We start from the raw sequence: 25,420 nt of genomic DNA, 5'->3' as shown, positions 1-25,420 counted from the left end.
CAAGCAGGGCTGAGCAGACGGGCAGGGTGAGCGTGCCTGCAGGTACAGTGTGTGGTCTGACTTCCCTCGCTCAGCTGAGAAGGTGGGCTGGGAGGAACAGACCGCTTCACAGGGCTCTGCCAGCCTCTGATGAGGTGGCTCAAAGGCTGCAATTTCACGGTGGTTTGAACAAGTCTAAACTAGAGCTGCTACAGTGCCATGCCCTCCTCTGGCCTGTTCCCTTGCTCGAGTGTTGACGCCTGTACAGTCCCACCAGTTTATTTATAGAGTTTGATCATAACGTTTGTATTTTTTCCCCCCAGCTTAGTCTTTTTTTCTGTGTTTAGCTTGTGTGAACACAGGTGCAGGTGCAAAGAAAGCAAGGCGCTGTTTTCTTTTGCCGTAGCCTGCTGCAGAAGTACACCCTTGGTGCTCTACAGAGCACTATGTTTACTTCATCTGCCCTGAAACCTTTCCTCCTCACTGAGGTGCAGCTGTGCAATTCAGGCAAGGAGGATTTCAAGATGTAAGCCTCAGGGAGAAGACAGAAATACTTCTAAAAGCAGATAGCTTCTGTTCTGTGCTCCCCACCCCCCAACACTTATACCTGGGGAACTAACACATACAGCAGTCTCCCTGAAGGTTTTGCTTACTGGGTGTTCACACTGGCTAGTATCCCACACTTTCCAAGTTACTAAAAAAAAAAGTTGCCTCTTGAGTAGGCTCAAACCTCTTGTGCCGTGAGCCAGGGCCTTTTAACCTTTCACAGGAGCCAGGAGGGGCTGCAAATAACCCATATTTTAATTTCTGAGAGCAGGGTAGGCATAAAGCAAAGATAGGAGGAGGGGCATAAAGAGAAGTGATGAAGTCTCTCCGCAGAAGTGCCGCAGCACTCCGCTGCGGGTGTCGCCGGCTGGGGCGTGGGGTCTGGCTGTGATGTGTGTGCAAAGCGGCTAGAGGGCACCAGGCTTCCAGGAGCAGGTTCCAAGGCGGGCTGTTAGACACCTAGTCCGTGGGAAAGACAGTGGACTGCAAGTGGTGTCTGGGCTGGACTGGGAGAGAGGTGACAGCTGTCTGCTGGAACTGAGCAGAAGTAGTGTTTTATTAAAATACATGTTTTGAGGCAAGCTTTGGTTTTCCATGCTGATTCTGTTTGCAGCTGCGAGCCCCAGGCTCGGTGCACATTTGCAGGGCAAAGCTCTCAATCACATAGCTTTCCTTTCCTAGACAGGGTAGCTGTTCAGCTGCAAGCTTGTGTCATTGTTACACTTGTATGTTCAAAATATTCTCTGCGGAGTTTAGCTTTTTTCTTTTTAAAGCAGTCTCTAAAGATTGTCACTGCTTGTTTTTTTTTGGGGGGTGGGGGGTTGTTTGTTTGGGGTTTTTTTTGTTTTTAGTTATTTGAGGGTTGGACAGAATCTGTGCTTCTGAATTTTGGGAGACAGTCATGGTCACCCACTTCCCTTTTCAGCAGTGCCCACAGATGTCCATTGCCAGCATAACTGTGCTGTGCCTTTATGCCTTGGTGATCAAGAACTGTTGTCCTCTGCAAGCTGTGTGATTCTCAGGTATTCCCTTGTAGGTGTTGCTCCCATCAGAGGAGCAGTCTGAACAGTAAGGGCAAATGGGGCATAGCCATGTTCTAGATCTTGGAAGACTTTTTCCAATGAGTCTTACTATCTTACAAAATATCCATAGGCATGTAATTTCTATATCCTAACAACCTTGATTTAGCAGCTTCTATGTCTTTAATTTTCTCTATGCACCCTCATCTGTTTATAGAGGCTGAAAATTCTGTAGGCCTCAGGGTAGGAAAGATGAATTGGAGAAAAGAATCAGCAGGCTGAGAAAAGGAAGAGTTGCCCCACAGTTTTTCTGTGCCTCAGAGTCCTGTGGGAAATAAGTTACTATGTTTATTTCCTCAGCTACTAATGGAGTTTAAAAAAGACAACCTCCTTTGACCAGGGTTTAAAAATCTGCAAGGGAGCAAAATCTCATCCTGAGAACGATTTCTGCGCTGCACAGAGTCAAATTGCAATTGTGTTGCGTTTGCATTGTGGGGACAAAACCAGAATATTTTTGAGTGAGGTGTAAAGAACATGATGTTGTAAAGATCTTGACTGTACTGTTCCCCTGAGCACTTCTCTAGGAATTTGCAGTACGCTCTGCATCTTCTGAAATGTGTGTAGGCTCTAGGGGTGTAATTGTTAATCTTGTGCTGTTTAAAAACTGAGGGGGATCCCCTTTGTACAGAGATGGGATTAAGTCATTGCTGCCTCTTAGGTAGTTCTTGGCTCAGTTGGTTACCAAGCTGTGGTGAAAAGTCTTCTTTATAGAGATGTTCTCTTTCTTCCTTGGCCTAGCTCAGATTAATGAAAATAACTTGTGGGATCACTCCTTCCTGTTAGGTGTCCCAGACATGTTTGTATTTTCCCAAAGTAGTGGTAGGTTTGGTTTTGGGTCACTGGGGTTGTGAATGAGTCCTGCAGGGGAGGTGGAGCAAGACCAGTTTTGATAAACAAGGAGAGGATTTTGCTTTAATGTGCAGCTTCAGAAGGACCCAGCCATTATTGAGCAACTTCTGTAATTCAGTTGAAAGTAAAAACACTGTAATATTGTGTATGTATTAATAGGATAAAGCTGCTGGGAGAGAATGATGAAACTGGAGATCACCAAAATTGAGTTTATTGACTCAATCAGTATTAACTTCTGGTGGTTGGATGCACTGTAAATCTGCTTCAGGTCTTCTCTGCTGAATGCACGGTTGAAGGTTGTTCAAAAGTGGTTTAAATATAGTTGTGTGGTTTTTTGTTCATTTTTTTTCTTTTTCTTCTACAGGTTCTGAATGAGAAAAAGCTCCAAGAAGTTGACAGTTTATGGAAAGAATTTGAAACTCCTGAAAAAGCAAACAAAATGTAAGCAGCTTTATGTGGGGATAGCAGCCTGGCTTTTGGAAGGACATGACTGCCTGTAGTTATGCACATCTGAGGTTCAGAAAGAAGTACCGATTTTTATTTTTCAGTATTATAAAACCTCAAAGCTGTGAAAGTGAAAGAAATAACTTTTCTTTCCTTGCAGTGTAATTAAGCTGCAGAAGTCATTACCATGTGTCACCGAAGCAAAAAATTGAACAATATTTTAAGGAGATCTGGATGCTTTGACAAGAACATCCAAGCTTGTAATGCTGGAACTGGCTGAAATGACAGGTTTTTGTGCTCACAGGAAATTCTTTAAAAAAAAGAAAAAGTTTAATCCAGCTGAAACTAATAGCATGTGAGTCACTGTGCATTGAGTGTTGTTGCCCGTGCCATCAGTGAGTGTTAGCACCGCTGCATAGCTGCACAGGGATTGCAGTGTCCACTGACCAAGCTGGCCTTTCTAGCAAATTGTCCTAAAGCTGGGGACAACGGTGGATTCCTTCCAAGTTTGTCTAGGGTGTTTTTATTGGAAGATTTCTAACCAGCTTTGGTTATAACGGATACTTCCGAACAAGCTGTGCCTCGTGATTTGGATTTATCCTGCTCTGTAACAGTAGTAAGAGGAGAGGCCAAAATATTCCACATCTGCCTGTTTGTAGTGGTGTTAATCTTGTCTTGGAAATATCATCTTGGCCACTTGCTAGACAGGATGTAGCTCTTAATGGATCTCTACTCTGATCAAAGTAATTCCTATCTCTTCTGGCTTTCTGAAAAGGCATCAGTATAAGCCTGGAGCTTCTGTTGGGCTCTGCGAATGCTTAACTCAAGCATTCAGCTTTATCTGTGACCTTGCTTCCTTTGCAGATACTTGACTCACAAAGAGCTGGTTAATCAGAACTGGATTAGTCAAATGCCTGTCCCTGACAAGGAATTTACTGGATTGAGATGGCTTCTTAACTGTTACTCTAGATATCAATGTCACCGACTATGTGAGGGGGAGAGGGAAGCTGGGCCTAAGGATCTGACACAGTGCGATTAAACACTGTCCATATGATTTTTGGCTCTGGTCAGCAGTTAGGGCATGAAAGAATTTTCTCTTTGTTTTAAGCTCAGCTCAGAACTTGTATTCTAATATCTAATTACAAGGGAGGACTTGAGGATTCATGGACAATGAATCAGTTCAGTTTTAAAGTCTCTGAAAATGCATTTGGTTGAAAAGCGTGTTAAATCTAATGTGTGCAGACTATGCATTCCACGGAGGCAGAAGGTTCTCTTTTAAAGATGAGTGGGAAGATGCTATCAGCAGTCAATCAGCAGTGACACCTAGTTAATCAGGGTGCAGTGTTGAAATTTAAATGGATGATGTCTGTCTTTAAATATGAACTACAAAACTAAAAGGGGCTTAGGTTTTCTGATTTGTTGGACCTAGAAATACTGAATGAAAATTCCTTCTTTTTTTTTTTTTTTTTTTTTAATAAAGTTTGCGGGACCCAGCTGAAAAGTCCTATCAGGCTCAAACTTAATCAGCAGGTTTAGTGCTCTTCCTTCTTTTTGAGGATCTGGATATTGATCTCTGCTCTCTTGCAGTCTTAGGGAGAAGAGGGGAACTATAAAAAGTAAAATGATTCTAGCGTCTCGTTTATGTACGTTTGTTTACACACTTGTATTTTTCTTCTGTAGAGTAAAGCTGAAACACTTTGAAAAATTTCAGGACACAACAGAAGCACTTGCTGGTAAGTGAGTTAACACCATTCTTACAAAAAAAAAAAAATCTGTCATGCACTAGTTCACTCATTACTTACCTCTGTCCTTGCTCTGTTTCTTTGCTTAGTTTTTAAATTACAAATTTTTCAAAGTTAACTGGTTTTGGTTTTTTATGAGGTCATCCATCCAGTCTATAGTGCAGTAGAGATGTAATAAAGTCTAGTTTTTTCCTACCATGCTATTTTCCCAAGCAGCTCACTAATGAGCACCATGTAGAAGGTTTTGACTGATAGGTGTAGCCTGTTGTCAATGATGGATTCTTGCTGAAGCTGAATATAGCTGATTTGAGTAAACATTTCGTCACTACCACTGAGACAACAGACAGATATCAGACTACATATATTATTACAACTGCCCTTGTTTTATGGATGCATATTATGCCTGTGTTTTTTCAGCCTAAAAAAAATGCTTGTATTCCACTTAAAATAATTTCAGGAGTTTAAACACAATATTCAATAACTTTTACTAATTCAACACTTAAATGCTTGATGCTGTAGACTGGTTTGGACAGAAATTACAGAAGTTCTGGCTAATCATTCAGAAGTAGTGTGACTATTACTGCTGAATGTGCTGTGTGACGTCAGTAGGTGGATGTTCCAGGTCACATTTATGACTGAAGAACAGATCTTCATATTCTGATGTGGTAGGGGTAGCTTATAAAGGAAGCTAAGGAAGCAAGAATAGAGACACTACCATCATACGTGAGATGCAAGTGAAACAGCTGAGATTGAAGCTGCTGTATACTCTTCTCCCTGATATATTTTTTTGATTATGTTGCTTTTGCATAGGTTTGGATTCAGATCATGTATAGTTAGGCTGATTTAAAAAAAAAAAAAAACAAACCTCACAGAACAAAATAACAAAAAACCCCACCCGAAACTTCTACTACTTTGCTTCAGGTTTACTTATCTGTGAAATGGGAGAGATTATTCAGACACATTTATTTTGAAGGGAAGACTATGTATGTGGCTGTTTTAAGTAGGTTAGGAGCTATTGGCCAGCTTGAAAGGTGGAAACTTATCTCCATTTTAGAAAGGTTGAGAGGAAACTCAGTATAGCACTTAGATTTTATCCTTGCGTTTCATTAAGGTTCTGGAAATCAAAAATCACTGGCTTTTGCTTTATTTACTGTGATGAAGATGTTGCATCAATCGCAGAAATTCAGCAGAGCACAGAGCCGACCCGCAAAGAAAATTGTATAAGTGCCTGTTTAAAATACATTGTGTGGGATTGTAAAGCTTTTACAGATCTATTAATACTTGAGAATGAAGAACGTCCTTTTAAAATTCTTCAGTCTACATGCTATATTAAAAGGGTCCATGTCTGACTGCCCAGTCAATGTATTTGGCATCATTCTTTGTTGGGCTTTAGATAGTACGTTATCATCATCAGAGGATGCAAGTAAGCCATTACTCAATTTAGGATATCATGCTTGCTGACTAAGGGACCTGGAAAATGGTTGGTTAATTAAATAATACACAAAATATTCCCATATAACCTTGCCTTGGAAATGTTAAACATATATCTGAAGCATATGTTCGTAGATATCCTTAAACAAAATTGTCAGAAATAGAACTGAAACCACATGGAGAAAGGAGAGGCAACTGGGAGAAGGGTTTTTGATTCAGGCCTCTGAAGGAGCAAGTATATAATTTTCTTCTATTTCTATTTTAGCCACTGCATGGTGAAGTGGTATTGCAGCTCAGACTAGAGCTACTGTGGGCAGTTAAAATAAAACTGCCAAGTTAGGAGTACTATCTTCACAGGTTTTAGGAGGGGAAAGAAACTGCATCTTTGGTCTTTTCGTTTTATACAGCATCCACAGCTCTTGTAGAAGGCAAGCTCAGCAAGAACTTGAAGAAAATTCTCAAGAAGATAGTGGCAAAAGATGCCCATGAACAGTTGGCTGTAGCAGATGCCAAACTTGGAGGTGTCATAAAGGTGGTAACTGATTTTGCCATTCTTCCTTTTGTCTCATGCTACTGAAATCTTATAGTTAGATTCCAGAGATTTTGCAATTATTAGCAATGGATTACACTGCCAATGCTGCATTTGCAGTGTGGAAGATATCTAATCCTTATGATCAAATGTGTACTGCTTGCATACTGGGAAGATGTCGTCTTGAGTACACGAATGATATGTAAAAGTGTACTGAGGTGTTCAGGTTTGCTTGATTTCTCTCGCAAATATTGGTTAGAAACCCAGCAGATTAAAAAAATTAATTTCCCTAATGATTCCATCCAGGAAAAGGGACAGGGGGAGGAACCAAACAAAAAAACAGCCAGGCAGACATGCTTGTTCCTCACTAACAGATGCAGCAATAGTGGGGTGATGACTTACTGTCTTGTTGGGAGTAGGCATTGTTCTGCCTTCCTCAGTTTACAAGCAGTTGTGCACATCCTTCAGTCCTTGCCTATCAGAGGAAGGAAGAAGTACAGCAGAGGCGGACTGCTTTCTCCAATGTCTCTTTACGTGTCAAATACCAGGTTCCCATCTCGTGTCTTCTTGTCCCCTGATCCAGTGATTTTTATTGTGACCACCTCCTCGAGCTGTCTTAGGAGACTGGTGTAGGCTGCAAAATGAGGAGGACTTAGTGTTAAAGTGAGTAATACCAAAGATTCTGAACTAATTGTTCAGCTTTGTTCTCTGAAAAAGACTCAAAGCCCGCAACCTTCTACCTCTTAATTTTCTCTCTGTGGCCAAACTGTTTCTAGTAATCTGCAAAATCTCGAATCTTTGGTTCCAGTGTCTACATAGCAGATAGAGCATTTATTATAAATCTCCTCTTCAAACTGGAATTGTTACTGTGGGGAACTGGGGGTGTCGCTACCTTGAGCATCAAAGATGACTGAAACCATTGTGTGATCACAAGATTGCAGTGGGAAAACCAGGTATAATGAGATAAGGCTACTGGAAGAAGGGCTTTAGAGGAATGTCATTGTTGTGCCTGACTTTGGACCATTCATTTCCATCCTGCAGGACAAGCTGAATTTGAGTTGTATACACAGCCCAATGGTTACAGAGCTGATGAGAGGAATTCGCTCACAGATTGAAGGACTTATTACAGGCCTCCCTTCTCGAGAGATGGCAGCTATGTGTCTGGGTCTGGCGCACAGGTGAGTTCCTAGAACAGCTCCATTTCTTCCCATGTCTGCCCCACTTCTGTGTCCTTGGCTATGCTGTGTTGCTTGAAGTGTCTCTGAGTATATGACTTGGTCTCATACTTTGTAAGTCAAGACACATTTGTATCTGAAATCTTTTTTTATAAAGGAAGGGCTTTCCAGTTTGCACCCACCCTTTAGGGGAAGGCTTCATCTTCACCCGAAGTTGATAGCTTTCCTTTGCATGTTACGTACTTTAGGATTTGGTTTCAAATGTTTCTGTAGCAGTCAAATGGGTCATTTAGAACTCCATTGCCACTGAGAGACAAGGTGAAGATCACAATTTGCTGACTTATGCCAGAATAAATACCATATAATACATAATGTAAATGTTAAAGGCAGAGTTGTCTTCCTAACTTGCTATCACTGCCTTTTAGGTTTAGTGGAGCAGTAGTTAAATACGGAGTTGTTGGATCAGCGTGGGGTCAAGCATTCATTCATAACTAACTTTTAATCCATATTCCGACATGAGCTTGTCGTGTCCATGAGCCATTGGCAAGTTAGGGAACTGCTTTACTGTAGCTAATTCCTTAAAAATAGATGTGTGTTTGCTTAGAAAATGGGCATTAATATTGAAAAAGGTCTTTGAAGATGCAAGTCCTCATTGATATCAAGTGTCTTTTACTGTAGTGTACTGAGAAATTTTAAACATACATTAAAAAAAAAAAGCCAGATGGTAATGGCCTTTCTCAGACAGTGAGAATCTGTTCCAGGAAGTTTCTTCTGTTGCTTCACATTAGCGTTGCTGATATTTGCTGCTGGGTAGGTACAATTTTGTGGATTGCCTTCAGCCGCTGCAGAACTGGAAGTGCCGTTGACAAATACTTTTTGTGGGGAACCATGCAGAAAGAAACCAACAGCCGATTTCCTGCCACAGTACTCATGTTCAGTCTGCTGCACGTGGTACAGATAGCCTTAACTCTCCCTTTCACCCTGGTCACAGGGTATGTGCATGTACACGTGTCGGAACTGTTGTGAAACTTGTGTCTGTGTGGCTTCTGGCTACAGCTGAGAGCAGTCAGTGGCATAAAACAGTGCTGGTATGAATGAATGAATGTATGGACAGCTATATTCATGTAAAGTCGGAACAGATGGGACATACTCTGTGGCAGGATGTCAGGGTGCTGATGAACCTGTATTTCTGTCTCCTCAGCCTTTCCCGATACAAGTTGAAATTCAGCCCGGATAAAGTAGATACCATGATTATCCAGGCAATTTGTAAGTATACTTAGAGCTTAAATTATTAATGGATTTGGCTTAGGATAGCTGACTTCTTTACATTGGTTACAGAAAAGCATTGCTGTCAATTTCCTCCTAGCATGTTTCAGCAGGTTGGGCATTGGTGTTCAGCTAGGCATAAGGTGTGTTTTCTTAATAGGGTTTTCCACAAGCAGGAACATTTTTAGGGTGATACAGTAAACTGAGATCCACTTTTTCTTATCATAGAGATCAGCTGAAATACAGGCAGTGTTAGTTCAGTCCTCTGAGGACTTCACTTCCCAACATGCCTCCCTTTTGAATGGTGTTGGGAGAATGGGCCCCACAGGACAGGATTTTCTGACCCTTCATTTTGGTGGTATCTTGCATAGAGGGCAATGTAGAAATAGACTCTTATGTTAGGCCTGTAAAACCCACTGCAGTGTGTAATGCTGCATTCCATCTCCTTGCTTTCTTAACGGGAAACAGACTGAAATTGTAAACACAGCTAGGAAAGCACATTCCTCGTTTTTCCTTGAAGACATCCACATCATAATCAGCATGCTTGCTGTGAAGCAGTGGTGAGGAATCCTGTTTGGAATATTAATTCCCAGACTGTTGTCAATGATGAAACATAGTTAAGCTGAAATTAATGATTTAATTCAGTTCCTTCGTCACTACCACTGAGACAACAGATGGGAATGTTGCTGTTGCATTAGCGGAAATATTTTAGCCTCAGGGCTCTGTAGCGATATATGCTGTGGGTGTTACACTCATATGTTGTAAATCCGGTTATTGGTCATATCTGGTAAATTGTGAGCCTGTTGGATTTGTGTCGGGTATATTTATATTATAAAGGCAACTAAAGAGCTTCATACAATCTTTTAAATCAAGTAATTGAATACAAGATCAGTTTCTCACCATTAAAACATTTTTCCTTGAAGTTTGGTAGATGGCTAAGTTCTGCATCAGTCTCGTGTGTAGCACTTTGGCTGCCTGAGAGGAAGAATAACTGGCTGCTGCTCCTCTTCCAGGGGAATGTGCTTTGCAGCTGTTAAAGGAGTCTGTCCAAGATAGTCCCAGTGATGAAACTTTCAGGCCACACTCAAGGGAATTCTAATATTTCTATAATATTATGCCTGGAATTATGCAGTTCTCTAAAAAGTAAAGACTTCTAGTGTACTGCAGCTTATGTTTCATTCCAGTCTTTATGGGATAAAATACTTCAGTTTATCTGCCTTTACGCTATTTAAATTTGTTGATTTGAGAGTTTTCCATTTTTAGATTACCTTTTTAGAAAAAAAGTCCATTCTTCTTTCTCTTAGCACTTCTTGATGACTTGGACAAAGAACTGAATAACTACATCATGCGCTGCAGGGAATGGTATGGTTGGCACTTCCCTGAACTGGGCAAAATCATCACAGATAACCTAACATATTGTAAATGCGTGCGGAAAGTTGGTGAGTAATAAGGAGGCCTGAGCCTGGAGAATGTTGCATGTTAGTATGCAATGCATTAATGGCACTGATCTGTAGACCTGCAACTCACTCACTCATCCAGCTAGTCGTGACCCTGTATACAATTCTGCCTTCAGCAGCAGTGTAAATAGGACCAGTAGAAAAGTAGTGTGTGCTTGCACCTGTATGTTGATGCAATTTACCATTTTGAAGCTTAAGAGAAAGCTAATACCATATCACCAGTCAGTTCTTCATGGACCACCAGCATATCTTAGAATCACAATTACTCAGCAGACCAGTTCGGAAATTAGCTGCCAAAAACTGATGTAAAGAGAATTGCTGCCTCTTTGCAGGTGTTCTTGGAGACTACAACTTCTATAATTATTCATAAGAGCAGAAAGAATGACCAGTGTAATATGCTTCGCCTCTTAGGCATGTGCTTTGTATTGATGATAATTTTTTTTATTAAAAATGAAGTTTGCACTCCAGAGAGAGACTTGTGGTTTTAAGGGAGCTTTTTTCCCAATTGTAGGAAGAATTACATAGGTTTGGTTAGTGGTAAATGACTGCTCGCTTCCTGGAATTCTTCCTTTGTAATCTTGTGACTGAAATTTTGCAGCAAGCAGCTCCTGAAAAGGTGAAGTATGCAGTTATACAGAATAAAGGCTTTTTTTCTAGTTTCAAATTTAATATTTCCGACCATTCTCAGTATAAACACAAAGTCAGACCATTGACATGTATTTTGCGAGTTTGGAGTAGGATGATGGCAGACTTGACCCGCTGTTGTTATTTTTGCCTTTTACCTTTGTTTCTGTGCTTTTTTTACTAGTTCATCTCACCCCCAGCACAAACATACTTTCATCTGTCCCCCACAGGAGACAGAAGCAATTTTGCCTCCTCTGATGTTTCTGACATCCTACCAGAGGAGATTGAAGAGGATGTGAAGGCTGCTGCTGAGATTTCCATGGGGACAGAAGTATCAGAAGAAGATATAAACAACATAATCCATCTCTGTGATCAGGTATGTACACGTGGGTGAATAGCAATAGGAACTCCACTTTAGTTAGCCGTATCAGAGCCTCTTCTACCAAGGAGAGGTTTTCTCAGGGTGTTGCTAACACACTTGTGATGGCAGTGATGATTCCTATATTGTTGCTCTCCTGATGCACAGCCATGAGGGTGCACAGTCACTACCTCATCTGAGCCATCTCAGACTGTTGATGTCTGCACAAAGTCTTCCAAAAGTGGCAGTCTTTTGGTTGGAATTTTGGCATCATTGTGCTTTTAAGTCCTTAAGATAATGCTACTGTATAGCCTCTTTTGAATCTGTCACTTTTGAAGCTAGGTGATAAACCCTGGGTTAAAAGTGGAGCACTTGAGGCCCCGGAAGATTTAGGAGCCCTATCCTGCTTTCATCTAGATTGTATGTGAACTCCCTCTGACTTTAGCGGTGCCGGTTGGATCCCTTTGTGACTTTACCAGGGAGTGGCAGGGTTAGGAGTAGTGAGTTCCTGTTCTTGGTCTAGACTGGGCTGCTTTTTTATGTGCATTCTAATTGTGTGTATTTGTATGGAACAAGTAAAGAGCATTTATCCCATTTCAAGAGAATGGCGGCAAAGATTTATGTGAAAACTGAATGTTCCAGGGTTTTGTCCTAAAGAAAATGTCCTTACTAAGTATTTTTGTTCTGCTTCGCTGTCTTTGGCATGTTGTCAGCTCCTTTGTCAGGAGCTTTGCTGAGAAAATAAGTTGCATAAGGGAATGAGCAATACAGATCCAATATACTTTGTGGATGGAGCTCTGCTCTGGGAATATGCGCTATATAAAGCTTCTGCAACTCTGGGTCATGGCTGTCTGTCCATTTTGCATTTTGTTAGTCTCCTCTGTTGGAATTCTCAGCACTTCCTCATTTCAATATATTTAGCTCTTAATACTTGTCAGTCAGCTAATACTGATTCCTGTAACCAAACTCTCTCTGTGCCAGGTGATTGAAATCTCTGAGTATCGGACTCAGCTGTACGACTACCTGAAGAACAGAATGATGGCCATTGCTCCTAATCTCACTGTCATGGTGGGTGAACTGGTTGGAGCAAGGCTCATTGCTCATGCAGGTGGGTTACACTGATCAGTGTAAATAAAGCTTAGATGACCTCATCAGAGGTTTTCTCTGAGGAGCTGGTCAGCTAAAACAATTATGCAAGGCCCTGATGAACCTCCTCAGGGAGGAAGGTGGCTCTTGAGGAATCTGAGAATACCAGCATGAGCTTGGTAGTAGTCTGTGATGACGAAGTTCTCAGTTGGCCTGAATTCTTTTTGGAATATGAGGGCAACTTAAGTCACTACCTCTTCTGAGACACTTACTGAGCCTCCTGCTAATAGTCCAGTCACTTCCAAGGTAAAATGCTGACAAACTGGCATTAGGCTTTTGTAGTCAGACTGGCTCAAGGTAGCAGCCTTATTTCAGTTATCTATGCTGCAGTTCTGTGATGACACGTTCTTGCTGCCAGACTTTGTCAGGAGTAGGCATTACTCCAGTGGAATATGTTTTATTGAGTCAGCCTTCTTTCCTGTTGCTGAAATCAAACCAAAACAGAGTTCGTTGAAGCATGAAAGACTGAAATGGCTTACCTGTCCTTCAGGAAATGAACATGAAGCAGCTCTCATAGCTCTGAGCTTCCTACTTTGGAATAGTGTAGGAATCTAGCCTCCTGCTTCTCTAGCTGTTCCTCTGACAAATTACTATTGTTGTGTCACCTCCTTCTAGGTTCCCTCTTGAATCTGGCAAAACATCCGGCTTCAACAGTTCAGTTACTGGGTGCTGAGAAGGCACTCTTCAGAGCACTGAAGACTAAACGGGACACACCTAAATTTGGCCTTATCTATCATGCTTCCCTAGTGGGACAAACCAATACCAAAAACAAAGGAAAGGTGAGTTGCAGAATTGTTTACCACCTTGGCTTTTTCCAGAGTATGAATATCTGTCGATGAGATGTCTTGAGCTTCGCAGTGAGGCTCTTTCCGTGGCTTGCTTTAGTGTATTGCTTCATGGTTACGTGGAAAATGCCACTGTCCCATAAATCTTTGGGTGTCATTCATTCCTGTTCAAAAAAGCGAATGGGATTGTCCATTTGACGCATCTGAGTAATAACAGATTAATTCCTGCCGAGTTATGATGTAATGTTGGCTTTCTCAAGGGGTATGTTACTACTTTCTTCTACGTGATAGTAAACTAAGCTGTTACAGGCTTTAGTCTTGCTTGAAAATCGGACTCGTGTTGCTGTGCTAAAGCTAGGAATTTTTGTGGATTGCTTTTAAAGAGCTTAGGCTTTTATAATGCAGGTGGATGAATATGTGTTTGAATTGTGGAGAAATCCAGCTGGAAATTACACCTCTAACTAACCTGATCTAAAGGTTGGGGTAGAGTGGGATATGTATCACTAACTTGCTGTCTCAGATGTTTCTCTCTTTATCAAGAAAATAAGGTGTTACATTAACAGTATTTCCACGTTAAAAGAACGATGTACTAATTGCTTTTTGGACTAAACACTGCTAGTAAATGGTTACTTTGTTCTCTTGTTTGTCGGTGTGGCTTCCAGATCAGAGTGAATCATTGCCTTATGTTAAGTCTTAGCATTTAATATTCTTTTCGGCTTTTCCAGATTTCTCGAATGCTGGCAGCTAAGACTGCCTTGACTATTCGTTATGATGCCCTTGGAGAGAATACCAGTGCCGAAATGGGAGCTGAGAACAGACTAAAAGTAGAGACGAGACTAAGGCTTTTGGAAGAGAGAGGGGTAAGTCTAGCAGAGGGCTGCATGAAGCTGACATTCTTGTTAATGGTGTGATTTTCTGATACGCTGCTTTCTGAGTCTTTTCCCTTCACTCAGTTGTGTGATCTAGTGTTGCTCTTATTCTGTAATTTCTCCCAACCTTGGCTGGAGCAGTAGGGTTTGTAAACTGGCTGCATCTATTTGTATGTCAGTTTTTCTTGTTTACATGCCTGTCTTCATTTACGTTATACTGAAAAATCTTGATTCTGAACAAGACGAATAAATCATACCTTTACATTCTACTACATCTCTGTATTAATTGCAAAGATATGCTTATTACTTCATAGCTCCTTTCTTTTCACCTTAGAAGAAAGAGCATTTGGGTTTTCTCCCTCCCTCACGTTTTCCACCATGGTTCCCCAAAATCTGAACACTGTCGATGCTTAGTCTTAAGGAGCTTTCTCTGTAGCTAAAGCGAGATGTTATTTTGCAAATTGCTGCTTTGCCGTCACCTAATGCATACCCTGCCTCTCTATACTGGCTGTTCCATCTGTTGCCATTGGCACAGCATGCTGGGAGAATGTAGGGTTCACTTTCCTCTTTTAGGTGGCATGCCTGCAGCATGTGATCTTGTAAATGATGACTAGGTTCAGCCTTCCAAGCTGGAAGATCTGATACTAATGCTGTAGTACTGGCATTGCTAGAACAAAAAAGAAAAGTCCAGAAAAACCTGCCTGCTCCTCCTTGAGCATTTCATGGGAGGTGATGCTTCCCATCAGAACAAAGGCATTGAGACATGTTAATACCAAAACACAAACTGATCACCTGACAAGCACAAATTTAATTCAAATCCAGTTTGGGGCCTGTATTGTGGTTTTAAGGTTGGCTTTATGCCAGGCATAGGGTGATACCTGCCCTGACATGCAGTTATCCTTGCAAAAAAAGAAAGTGTGCACAAATTTGAGCTGGTCCTGGGAATTTAGAGGTATGATGTTCTATGTCATGTGGCCGTGGTATGTTTGATCCAGTACTAGATGCCCTTTAATTGAATTGGGCTCTTAAAGAGCAATATTAGAAAGGCACATGCATTTCTCACCCCAGTTACCTGCCTGTCGCTATTCTGCTTCCAGATGTAAGACTCATATACGGTACACAAGAGCCTGACCAATAATATGTCTATCTGTCCCTTTTTAATTCCTTTCAAGAGCTGTAGAACTTGTGTTGTGAATTGTTTTCATTATGAGTAATTTGTTTTTCACTTCTAAATTTTTCTTGTAGATAAGAAGAATAAGTGGCACTGGAAAAGCCTTGGCCAGGACAGACAAGTATCAAAACAAGAGGTGAATAGTTTTTCCTTTCAGCTTGGCTGAGTATAAATAACTCTCCATGGTTTTATTTCTGAGAAGCTCTTTGGTTGTGGCCTGAGTTGACTGAAGATTCAGAAAACATTTTCTGTGCTCTTAAACACTGATGACAAGTCCCATTGCTAACGGGAATTTCCATTTTCCTGCATTTTACAGTTGTGGTAAAGCTAGTGAACTGGATAAACAGTCCTGATTTTCTAGTAGTTAATTACTGACATTATCAGATAACAAGTATATTTAGATGCTATCAGCATTAGCCCGAAAAGCTGAACAGTTTGGGAAGTTAATATGTAGCAGCTTTATTTAATGCAAGTCTGAAAAAATTACATTTGAGAAAATCAGAGTTTGAATTAGTTTCTTTGACGTGGAAGTGTCCTAGAGACCTACTTTGTTATTCTTAGAAAAGAAAAAAGCACCACTTGTTTTGAGCAAAACTTCATCTCCTTGTTTAGGTCCCATATGTAATAAGTAATATGTATCTTAAGCAGTAGATAGGGTCTGTACTCTGGACACTGTTAGAGAAGTTTCTGGTGCCTGAAGTGACGCTGTAAATTGCAACTGGGACAGCTGAACGTCTAAGGATTGGAACAGGTTATTATTAGTCTGAGCTGTGACATCTGGGTTTTTCACTTAATTTGGTTGCAGGCTTCTTGCTTAACTTGGCCTGCTTATTTTGCTGAACCTTTGGTGTAGAGAAGGCAAGTGGTGAGCAAAACCACGGTTGGGTGCTAGTTTCTGTGAGGAAAAAATAGCACTGTTGCACCCATCTGCAGTCCCCAAACATCTTTCTCAAGCCTAGCTGTAACTTTTGTTTCCATATGCTAGGCATTTCAAAGTGTAGCAATGGCAGTGATTTCTGGAGCAGCTTTTGAAAAGGCGGTGTCAGTAAATGGAGCATCAGGGCGTGTAAGGAGGCAGTAGCTTAGCGAGGAGGGTGTTCAGGAGACAACATGCGTGCAGGTTTTTGACCTCTTGAAATGAGGAGTCATGAATTCCTGCCAGGACATGTTTCTACTGTTAGACATGCTCTGCAGATGTGTCTAGGCTTGGGGGAGAGACTGAAGGTAATTCCTGGCTGTTTGGCTTAATCTGGCTGCCTAAAAGGGAAACTCATTCAGCCCCTGTCAAACTGTCCTTCTAGTACAAAAATGGCAGTATTGCTGCTTTATGGAGCTTGTTTGAAGGGCTAAACTAGTGTTTTAAGGAGATTAGCAGTCTTGTATGGTACTGTGGGTCCTGTATGAATTAGCTACATCAACGTAATGTTTCAGAAGTTAATTGTGAGGTAGTTTTTAGACATGAGGTTCAAGTGAAGCATTTCAGTATGCTTTCCAAAGAAGATGTGAGAGAGTGCATTACCTATATTTGGCATGTTTATTGCTGATTTTTTTTTTTTTTTAAATTTATTAGTATTATTTTGACAATGACAAGGAAGCCAGTGAGCTCTTACCTGGGTTTAACTGAAGTAGAGTCTGCTGTTTGCAAAAGGCTGCATAATCGATTTCTGTAAAGCAATATGCAGTGTTTATACCCCTAAGAATAATTTCTGATGCTTAGAGAATGAATTGATGGTACTGTCTGCTAGCATTACCACATGCTTCCCAGTCTAGTCTCAGTTGCTTTTGTAACCCGTGCAAGGTAGCTGCTTCAGCTTCCTATTTTAGAGAAGTTCGGATGCTCAATATGTGGCTGGGGGGGAATAGTTCAGGCTTACTGTTTTAAAACTCCTTTCTCCTTCAGTAGGAATTCTGTTCTGAATGAGTACGAAAAATATTGCTTCATTGCTATTAGATGATTCAACTGCCCCTGAAAAGGTCCAGCTAAAGGGTTTCAGGGTGGCTGGTTCTCTGCAGCCTGTAGAGGAGTTTGGGACTGAACGAAGGAGCATTCAATATTCAAGAGGCAGTTTCAGACACAGATTCGCATGTCCCATAAGTTGGTGATACAAGCGATACAGAGATGAGCCATAGCTTTACCCTGCCTTGTGAGTTGTGCCCTGTGAACGTAATGGTGGAGAGGCAGTGCAGAAGAAGCAAAAGTAAAGCTACTTCTAATCCTGTATATATGTTACCCTTAGGGTATGCTTATATGGACTGATTAAACTGTGGGGAGCTATGTGCTTGTGACCATATACAGCTATGATAGAAAGGCTTTCAGCGGCAGTGAGGTCAATCTAATGGGTAATTTCTCTGTAGAGCCTTGAACAGATATAAACCAGACCCAAACCCTTACTTAACTGGTATCTTCTGTTCAGATCAGACAGTTGTACTTCGTGGGGTATCTCCTGTAGTCATGATTACTGATGAACCGTTCAGGTATTTGAGAAAGGGCCTCACTACTTGTAGATGCTTTGTTAGCTGAGCAAGATTGATTTGCGAATATTATTGGGAGGTTGTGCTGGAAAGTTTATGTTCAACTGCAGGATCTTACCTGGGGACTAGCCCTTCTTTTTGTTACTTAAACTGACTTGTTTTCTTCATTATAGTGAAGTAAGAGTATTTGACCCATCTGGTGACTCTACGCTTCCTGCTGTTTCAAAGAAACGCAAAATTCAGGAGGTGGAAGAACAAGACATGGAGGTTGCTGTGAAAGCAAAGAAGTTCAAAGCAGAGATGAAAGGTTAGTTGCTGCATCTGTGCTGCTGGCATGTCGCTCTGTGCATCATGCAGTGGGGCTTAACATTTACAGCCAGCCACAACACCTGGTTATTCTCCTTGGGTATGACAGTGTATTTAAAAAAAAAAGTCCGTTATGGACTTCAACAAGACTGCAGTCAATTTACTTTAAATATCTGTTTTTAAATAGTTGTAAGCATATAAGAACATTTAAAAACAAAACTCTACTCATATTCTTCTTGCAGAATTTCTTGCTCAGTGGATTCGTATTTGGTGGGCCTCAGTATCTTGAAGACAAAAATGCTTTTTTCTGTAAAACCAGAACTTGCCCAATTTTCTTTAAAGAATACTGTTTTATTCTGTATAGAAATGTTTTCTGGCATGTTTCAACATATAAACATTGAATGTCAGAATTTGAGATGAAATGACACTTGGAAATTTCGGTCTGAATTTACATAATACATGAACGATTGTTACTTTCTGGAGAGCTAAAACTGAACTATGGCCACAGTTGTTCTTTCCTTCTCTGGTAAGTTATTGTGTGAAGAAAGATTTTGGACTGCAACTTCAAAATAATCTGGCTTTATATTATGGTTCATTTTAAGAAACATTCTCTTTCTTCTTCTCTCCAGTGTGCACTTCAGCACCTCTGAATGGCTGGCCTAATACTTACTATGATAGTGGAGTACCCAGGGTGTAACTTGGGAGGGGAAAAAAAGGAAAAGGAAGATGACTTTAAGTCACTTCTGTGAGACCCCGAGCCAGATCTGGGCATGAGCCACTCCCAAGTTTTGTCAGCTACCCCTGCCTGCAGCAGGTGAGGGCTGTCACCCTTAAGGCTCTCTGCCCTTATCTGTGCTGCTGTGTTCTAGAGTGTCAGAGTGTAGTTATGCTGGTTCTGTATCTCTACGTGCTCAGCTGACGCTGAGGTGTGATCTTTCCATACGCTGGTTGGTTCATGGTGTCTGTGTAAATGGATGGAGCAACTTGTAGGAACTTAAACTTAGCTGAGAATTAAAGTTACACTGGAGGGAGAATCCTTTGTGCTATGAAGCTGAGATCTGTGCCCCAGCTTGTTCTCGTGTACTTATCATAATGAGACAAGGACACATAAGTACTTTGGAGGCTTGAACTTTGCCCATTTGCTTTTTCAAGAATGTGGGTGTTCTCACAGCTACTGCTTTTGATAATCTTTTGAACTGACTTCACTTACTATAGTCTCAGAATTGTTCCCTTGGGCTTCCCTTGCATTATCAAAGCAAGTGTTGACATCTCACAGGCGTGAGCTGCGCGCAGGTGAAACATTACATTCGTTTCCAGCCTGCTCTCTTCTAGTATGAGGAGGCTGTTTCTCTTCATAAATATATTATTCAATGGTTCATGCTTTTATACACAAAACCTGCTTGTGTTTGCGTCCTTTGCTTTATTGAGCATTGATACCTCCTGGTTTAGGGATTGGGTGCAGCTTAGCAGGTATTCTTGATCTACCAAGAATTATTTGAGCAGTAGATGGTGTTCAGAATACTCGTGGACTACTGAAATCTGTGCTGGCTGTTTTGTTTTGTTTTTTTAAAAACTTCCCAAAACCTGAAGTACAGGATTCAGATCTTTTGTTTCTGAAAAGACAGGGCATCCTACAGATGTGTGGTTCATAGCTCCTGCTTTTTTGCAGTTCTTCATGTCAATTGGGTCGTTTTATTTGGATAGTTGGGCATTAGAACTAACTGTGCCAGTTGCTTTGGACTATGGAAGAAGTGTTTTCAGAGAGCTTATTTATCTCCTGTCACCTGTATGCAGAACTAATCCCTTCAGCCTGTCCTCTTGTACCCTTTAAAATAGCACTGCCCCTATGTTTGCAAATTCTTGTGTTTGACCACCCAGCGAAGTACATGGATTTCCCTGACACAGGCTAGACAGACCATGACCTTGCTCTTTTCCAGTGTAGTTGGTATGACTGCACAGCATGCTAGAGGTGTGGTGGTGGTGGTCCGAGAAGTTTGAGTAGTTCAGTAAGTTCCATAATATACAGAAGAGTGCAGAGGAGGTCCCAGCATTAAGATTTATGTTGCATGTCCACTTGAATATGCATGAGCCTTTAATTTCTGCTATTCTTGGCTCTATTCTTTTTGATGCAGTGCTCTATTAAGCTTTTCCCTGGTCAGAGGTTACGCATCCAGACATAGCGTTGTGAAAGAAGTCTGCCCCCTCCTTCTCCATGCTGTTTGTGCAGCAGCATGATAAATGGGGGTGGTAGAACAGCAGTCCAGGAAAAAAAGGAATTCTTCAGCCAGATCAATTTTGATCCAGTTTGTATTACAAGAGGAAGGTAAGGGACAGGAATAAGCTGGGAAACTGCCACTGAAAAGTGATTTGTCAAACTATTGCTTTAATATTTGTTGTAAAGGGGGACAGTATTTTGAATTGTGCTAGCCTGCAATGTAAATGTTACTGCAAGATGAGATGTGTGGCGTTTTCTCTCTCCCTGTTTGGGGTGCATGTATGGCAGTACTTTGGATAGGAACTGGTCAGGGGGCTTGGGGATGAGGCATGACTTCAAACCACTTTCACCTTTTACACCTAAAAAGAAACCAAGCGGAAGGATAATGCCTGAAACAAGTTCTAATCCACTTAAGGAGTTGTCTTGTTAAAACCTGTTTTAATGGTGGGGGAAGGGAAATAGGACAGGTATTTTTGTGACTACAGTCTTTGAAGTTGAATGTGGCTAGACAGAATGCATACCAGCAACAGGGCTAGCCAGTGCCCCCAGTGAAGCGCCCAGCTTGCATTTAAGCATCAGAATATAAGTTCTCTCTTGAAAAGAGAAATATCGTCTTAAATTAATGGGGTGAACCCTGCAAGACACAAAGCCTTGTATGACAGCAACATCATGACATGGTGTCTTTATTGATAGGCAATGTGACTTGATTCTGTACAGGCGGAGCATCTTGTGGAGGAGGGAGGGTGCATCAGGCTGGTGTGTAAAAAGCTCAGAGAAAACTGGTGGAAAATGGGTGATCTCCAGCACTGCACAGGGCCATCAATCAAACTGCTCTTCCAGGTGCTGCTTTCTGTGCCTCGGTGCCTGATAGTAAGAGCTGTTGGCTTTCTTGTCCGCTGCTGTGTATCACAAAGAAACCCCACTGGGCTTGAGTGACTTAAAAGTTTTGCATCCAGAGGGAAAAGACCAGCACCCCTGGAGCCTTTATCATCATTTGCCTAGGTACAAATACGTGAAGTCTTGTGATGAGCTTTGCTAGAAAGCAGCAACTGAAATCTTCAGGAAGGTGTTTGCTGCTAGCTGTGACAAGTGACAGTGCCTATGAATGCACAGTGCATCATCTGCCGTTGTAAATTGTGACAGGTTCCGCTGCCTGGTGTGTCAGACTTGGTAACACGTAAGGTAATAACAAGAAGTTATTTTTCCAAGGTTACCACCCAACATTTTGCTTGAAAATGCATAGCTTATCAATCCAGCTGAGTGAAAATGTGTCGCATAGCAAAATGTGATGCGTATGCTCCTGTTCTACTGTATGGCTTTAATGTAGTTTATGCTTATTTTTCAGCTACTTTTTATTTGCCTGTGTCATACATAGGGAGGTGAGGATACTTATTTTTACACGTGTTTTGAATGCCTTATGCTTGCACACTGTTCACTGTGAATGATGTGTATGGCGGAATCCACTTACAATTACATTTACCGTTCCTTTATCTGGAATCCTTTGCTGTTTTGCATTTTTTAATGTCAGAAAACTGCATGTGTTAGCTGGCTGTATTTTCCTGTAGACATGTCTAGAAATTTTTTACCCTGAGGCCAATTTTTTTGTCTGAAGCTTATGTTAGAGGCAAAGACTGAAGTGTATTTTTGACTCATATAATCCTTCTACTGCCTTGAGGAACTAAACTTGTGACAAAGTACAATCAAGATGTTAGGAGGTTGTGTGTTTTCGTTTTTTTATAATTGCACTGGTTTTGTTTCTGTTCTTTTTGTAAGTGGTAAGTGAGTGTGCTTCAAAATGAAATTGATTCATTTTTGGGGGGGGGGAGTACAGTGAGAAAATTACTTCTTGAGTCACACCTCCAGTAGCAACTGTACACACCACAAACACCGCTGGTTTCAGCAGCTCAGTTTTGTAGCTACTGAAGGACTGTGGTTGCTATGTCATGAACTTACTCATGAGTACTACATACTGAGAAACTTGGTATCCAGCACTGACTCAGTTGTGCAAATAAATTTAACTTGGGTATGCTCCAGTAACAGCCTGGCTACTGCATAGGCTGTCAGCTTGGTAATGATTTCTGCTTGGTTTCTTTACCTAGAGATTCCTAAGACTGTGATATGTATTCCAGAAAATGAGTGGTAAATCATAGTGCCTTTACCACTGTGATTAGACAGGCCAGCTGTTGACGAATAGTTCTGAAAAATAAATGTAAGAAGGCATTAGTAAATCTTTCTTTGGGTTAACATTCCTCTCAGCTTATATAAATAATTCAATTCCTGTCTTCCAGGACAGGAAAGAGTTTCTGCTTTTGCATTAAATGCTTTATGTTAGCTCCGCATTAAGAGATCTTTGTGTTTGCCAGTCTAAACGGTTAAGAAAACTGGTCTGCTTCTTAGCAAATTTCCAACATCAAGATAGGGAAACCAGTTGTGAATGAGCTACTGCTGGCTGAATGCATTTCTAATGTGGATTTTAGAGTCCTTCCACTGCTCTTGTGATGCTGGTGGAAATATTTGCCAAACTGTGGACAGTCTGTTTTCAGAAAGAGTACTTGAAGATAATTTGGCAGACAAATGAAAACATGCAAGCTTGTTTTAAACTTTGGGAGCAGTGTATAGGAGTGGTGTTGTACTAGGAGATGTGAATAGTGCTGTCTGAACATTGTCACTTGTGTCTTAGGTAGTTGTATATTTTGATTATAGCAGGGAGAGGGCAAAGTGGAGAGAAAATAGGTGTAGAGAGATGAAAAGAAGGGGCAGTGTGGTACTCAGTATTTTGCATTCTTACTATCATCGTTGCATCCTCTTGCATCTCATAGAAAGCTTTTCCTTTTGCCTTTTACACTCCTAATAACTGACAACCTGCCTTTCATTTTTCTTCCTTCTGTGGTACAGAAGAGACAACTGTAGAAGATGGTGAACCTGTCAAAAAGAAGAAAAAGAAAAAGGATAAGGGAAAGCAAGCTGAAGAAGAGGAGGTACTGAATGAGGAACCCCCCACCAGCCCTACAGTTGAGGTGAGGCAGAATTGCACAGCTACCTGATCCTTTATGGGAATGGATTCTCTCCAAAACATACAGAGTGGAGGGAGGGAAATATTCTTACCTGTATAGCCTATGGTATGCAAGGTACTCTAGTAACTTTATTTCATGATAGCCATCACTGTAATGTCCAAGAAGATTTGCATTACAAAATAAGGTCTGGGAAATTTGTGACTGTAATGCCTCCACGTACCAGGAGTGTTTCCCTTCCTTTCCTCTGCCCACCCCCAGCTTGAGTCTTCTCTCTTTCTACATCTTTTCTAGTGGGGAGGGTGTCCCTTGGTGCTGATCCACAGGCATCTGTCTAGTGTTTAGGACTCATAGGGAGCAGAGGCTGTACCTGCTGAATTGATGAAGCGTCATTCGGTGTCTCCAAGCAACAGCAGAGTGGACGAGACCAAGCCAAACTAGTTGCTCAGTTTTGGAATCCTGTTCTTGACGTGGGATTTCATTTTCTTCCTTCTGTTTAGAGCAGCTATGCTGCCTGAAGCAGTCTGAGCGCAGTGCTGAGCTGCCAGCAGTGTGGCAGGCAGCACAGCTTCCCTTGCCCACTGGCCCCACCGTGCTGTAAACATCAAGTGCGTTTAGCAATAGAGGAAGGGGACATCTCTTGGGTTGTGCTTTGCTGAGCATGGCAGCTGCTGTGATGCTTCGAGTGTGAGCTTGGTTGCCTAGCTACATGTGTTGCTTTGCTTTCCGTTATGGTTTGTTCATAGCAACATTTGTTTGTTTGCAGAATACAGAGAAAAAGAAGAAGAAAAAGAAGAAAATGAAAGATGAGGATGAAGACTGATGAGGACCAGGGGGAAACGTTGGCCCTTGGACAGCTGCTTCAGAGTAGCATTTCTTGACATAATTTCTTTAGCCTCTTGCTGGAAACTGTAACTTCCCTGTGTTGCAAGAGGGCAAGGAGATGGATTTGATAGCTGTCTTCTTCCCTGTAACAGGATACCCCAGTGTCTCTGCTACTTAGGAGGATTGCTGGTTTTTTGCAGTTTCTTTTGTTGAAAAGCTCACAATAGATCCTCTTTTCATATGCAGTCTCCACTGATAAGGAATAAAAACATTTTTATGGAGATTTTATGCCTCTGTCTTTCAACTTGTTTGCTGGTTTTAAGATTTATTGTTTTAAATGAATGATCAGCAAAAAATTTTTCTACATGTGTTCTGTTGCAGTTTATTCTCTAAAAAATTCAAAGGTTGTAATATTCATAAGTTTTCCATAAAATTGATAAATATCACTGCATAATAGCAAAGATGCGTTGAACAGCTGAGGTGCGTTACTGAGTCTATGCTGTAGTTCTCCGGAGAAAGCCTTTTTAAATCATCTTTCAAACATTTTGGTTTTGCTGCACTGACTGACAAGATTCAGACGCATGTTTTGAAGTAACATAAGTTAACTTCCAAATTGCTTCTGTGGTGATTGTGGCAACTTTCTTCGCTTTATTTAAAAAAAAAAAAAAAAGCCCAGGGCAAAATTACTTACTCAGCTATCTGCTAATGAAGCTGAAAAGACAAGTGTTTTTTATTAGTAGCAGAAATCAGCCATTTGCCAATTCTGCCATTCTCTGTAGGGGTACAGATGCACTGAAGTAGCATCATATGATCAAGACACTAAACCTCTTGGAAGCTTTATGGTGGAAAAGGAAACAATTTTTATTTGACTATGCTTATCACTCAGTTTATTAATTAATATGAAAAAGTTTGGGTTTTTTTCTAGGTGTAGTGGTAGACTATTACCTAAACAAAATAGCAGTGTCTTTAGCTGGATAACATTTGATAACTGCAGCCAGCGTAGCTGGTGCTTTTCTGTGGAATACAGCTTATTGACCAGCTCTTGGTACTTAACTGCCAGTGGGTTACTCATCTGTTAGTGTAAGTGGATATACCAGGTCTCTAGCAAAATTGGTGACGTGTTTATTAAAGCAGTTCTACC

The 25,420-nt window shown here is 41.1% G+C and overlaps 1 protein-coding gene across 1 annotated transcript; it reads left to right on the top strand.

Annotated features, from left to right (window-relative positions):
• The first annotated feature begins 2,805 nt into the window (after positions 1-2,805).
• On the top strand, positions 2,806-24,563 carry NOP58 (NOP58 ribonucleoprotein). The gene is made up of 14 exons (XM_009575241.1): positions 2,806-2,894; positions 4,578-4,630; positions 6,478-6,602; positions 7,641-7,777; positions 8,976-9,040; positions 10,345-10,479; positions 11,352-11,497; positions 12,461-12,587; positions 13,241-13,404; positions 14,136-14,270; positions 15,525-15,586; positions 18,096-18,229; positions 23,339-23,460; positions 24,221-24,563. Exons 4-14 carry the CDS (start codon positions 7,674-7,676, stop codon positions 24,275-24,277), a joined length of 1,251 nt encoding a protein of 416 aa, XP_009573536.1. The 5' UTR covers positions 2,806-2,894; positions 4,578-4,630; positions 6,478-6,602; positions 7,641-7,673; the 3' UTR covers positions 24,278-24,563.
• Positions 24,564-25,420: the final 857 nt, after the last annotated feature.

This window comes from Fulmarus glacialis, unplaced genomic scaffold (genome assembly GCF_000690835.1).
Source record: "Fulmarus glacialis isolate BGI_N327 unplaced genomic scaffold, ASM69083v1 scaffold17933, whole genome shotgun sequence".
Taxonomy (NCBI): Eukaryota; Metazoa; Chordata; class Aves; order Procellariiformes; family Procellariidae; genus Fulmarus; species Fulmarus glacialis.
Note: the sequence above shows the minus strand (reverse complement) of the source record. Positions and strands in the feature narration are given on the sequence as shown.

What these genes read in the sequence shown, in the direction of transcription:
- NOP58 (XM_009575241.1), top strand. Translation starts at nt 7,674, where the DNA reads ATGGTTACAGAGCTGATGAGAGGAATTCGCTCACAGATTGAAGGACTT. An exon ending in GGCTTTTGGAAGAGAGAGGG is followed by an intron (nt 14,271 to 15,524) that starts GTAAGTCTAGCA and finishes TTTTTCTTGTAG; the next exon opens with ATAAGAAGAATAAGTGGCAC. An exon ending in GTTCAAAGCAGAGATGAAAG is followed by an intron (nt 18,230 to 23,338) that starts GTTAGTTGCTGC and finishes TCTGTGGTACAG; the next exon opens with AAGAGACAACTGTAGAAGAT.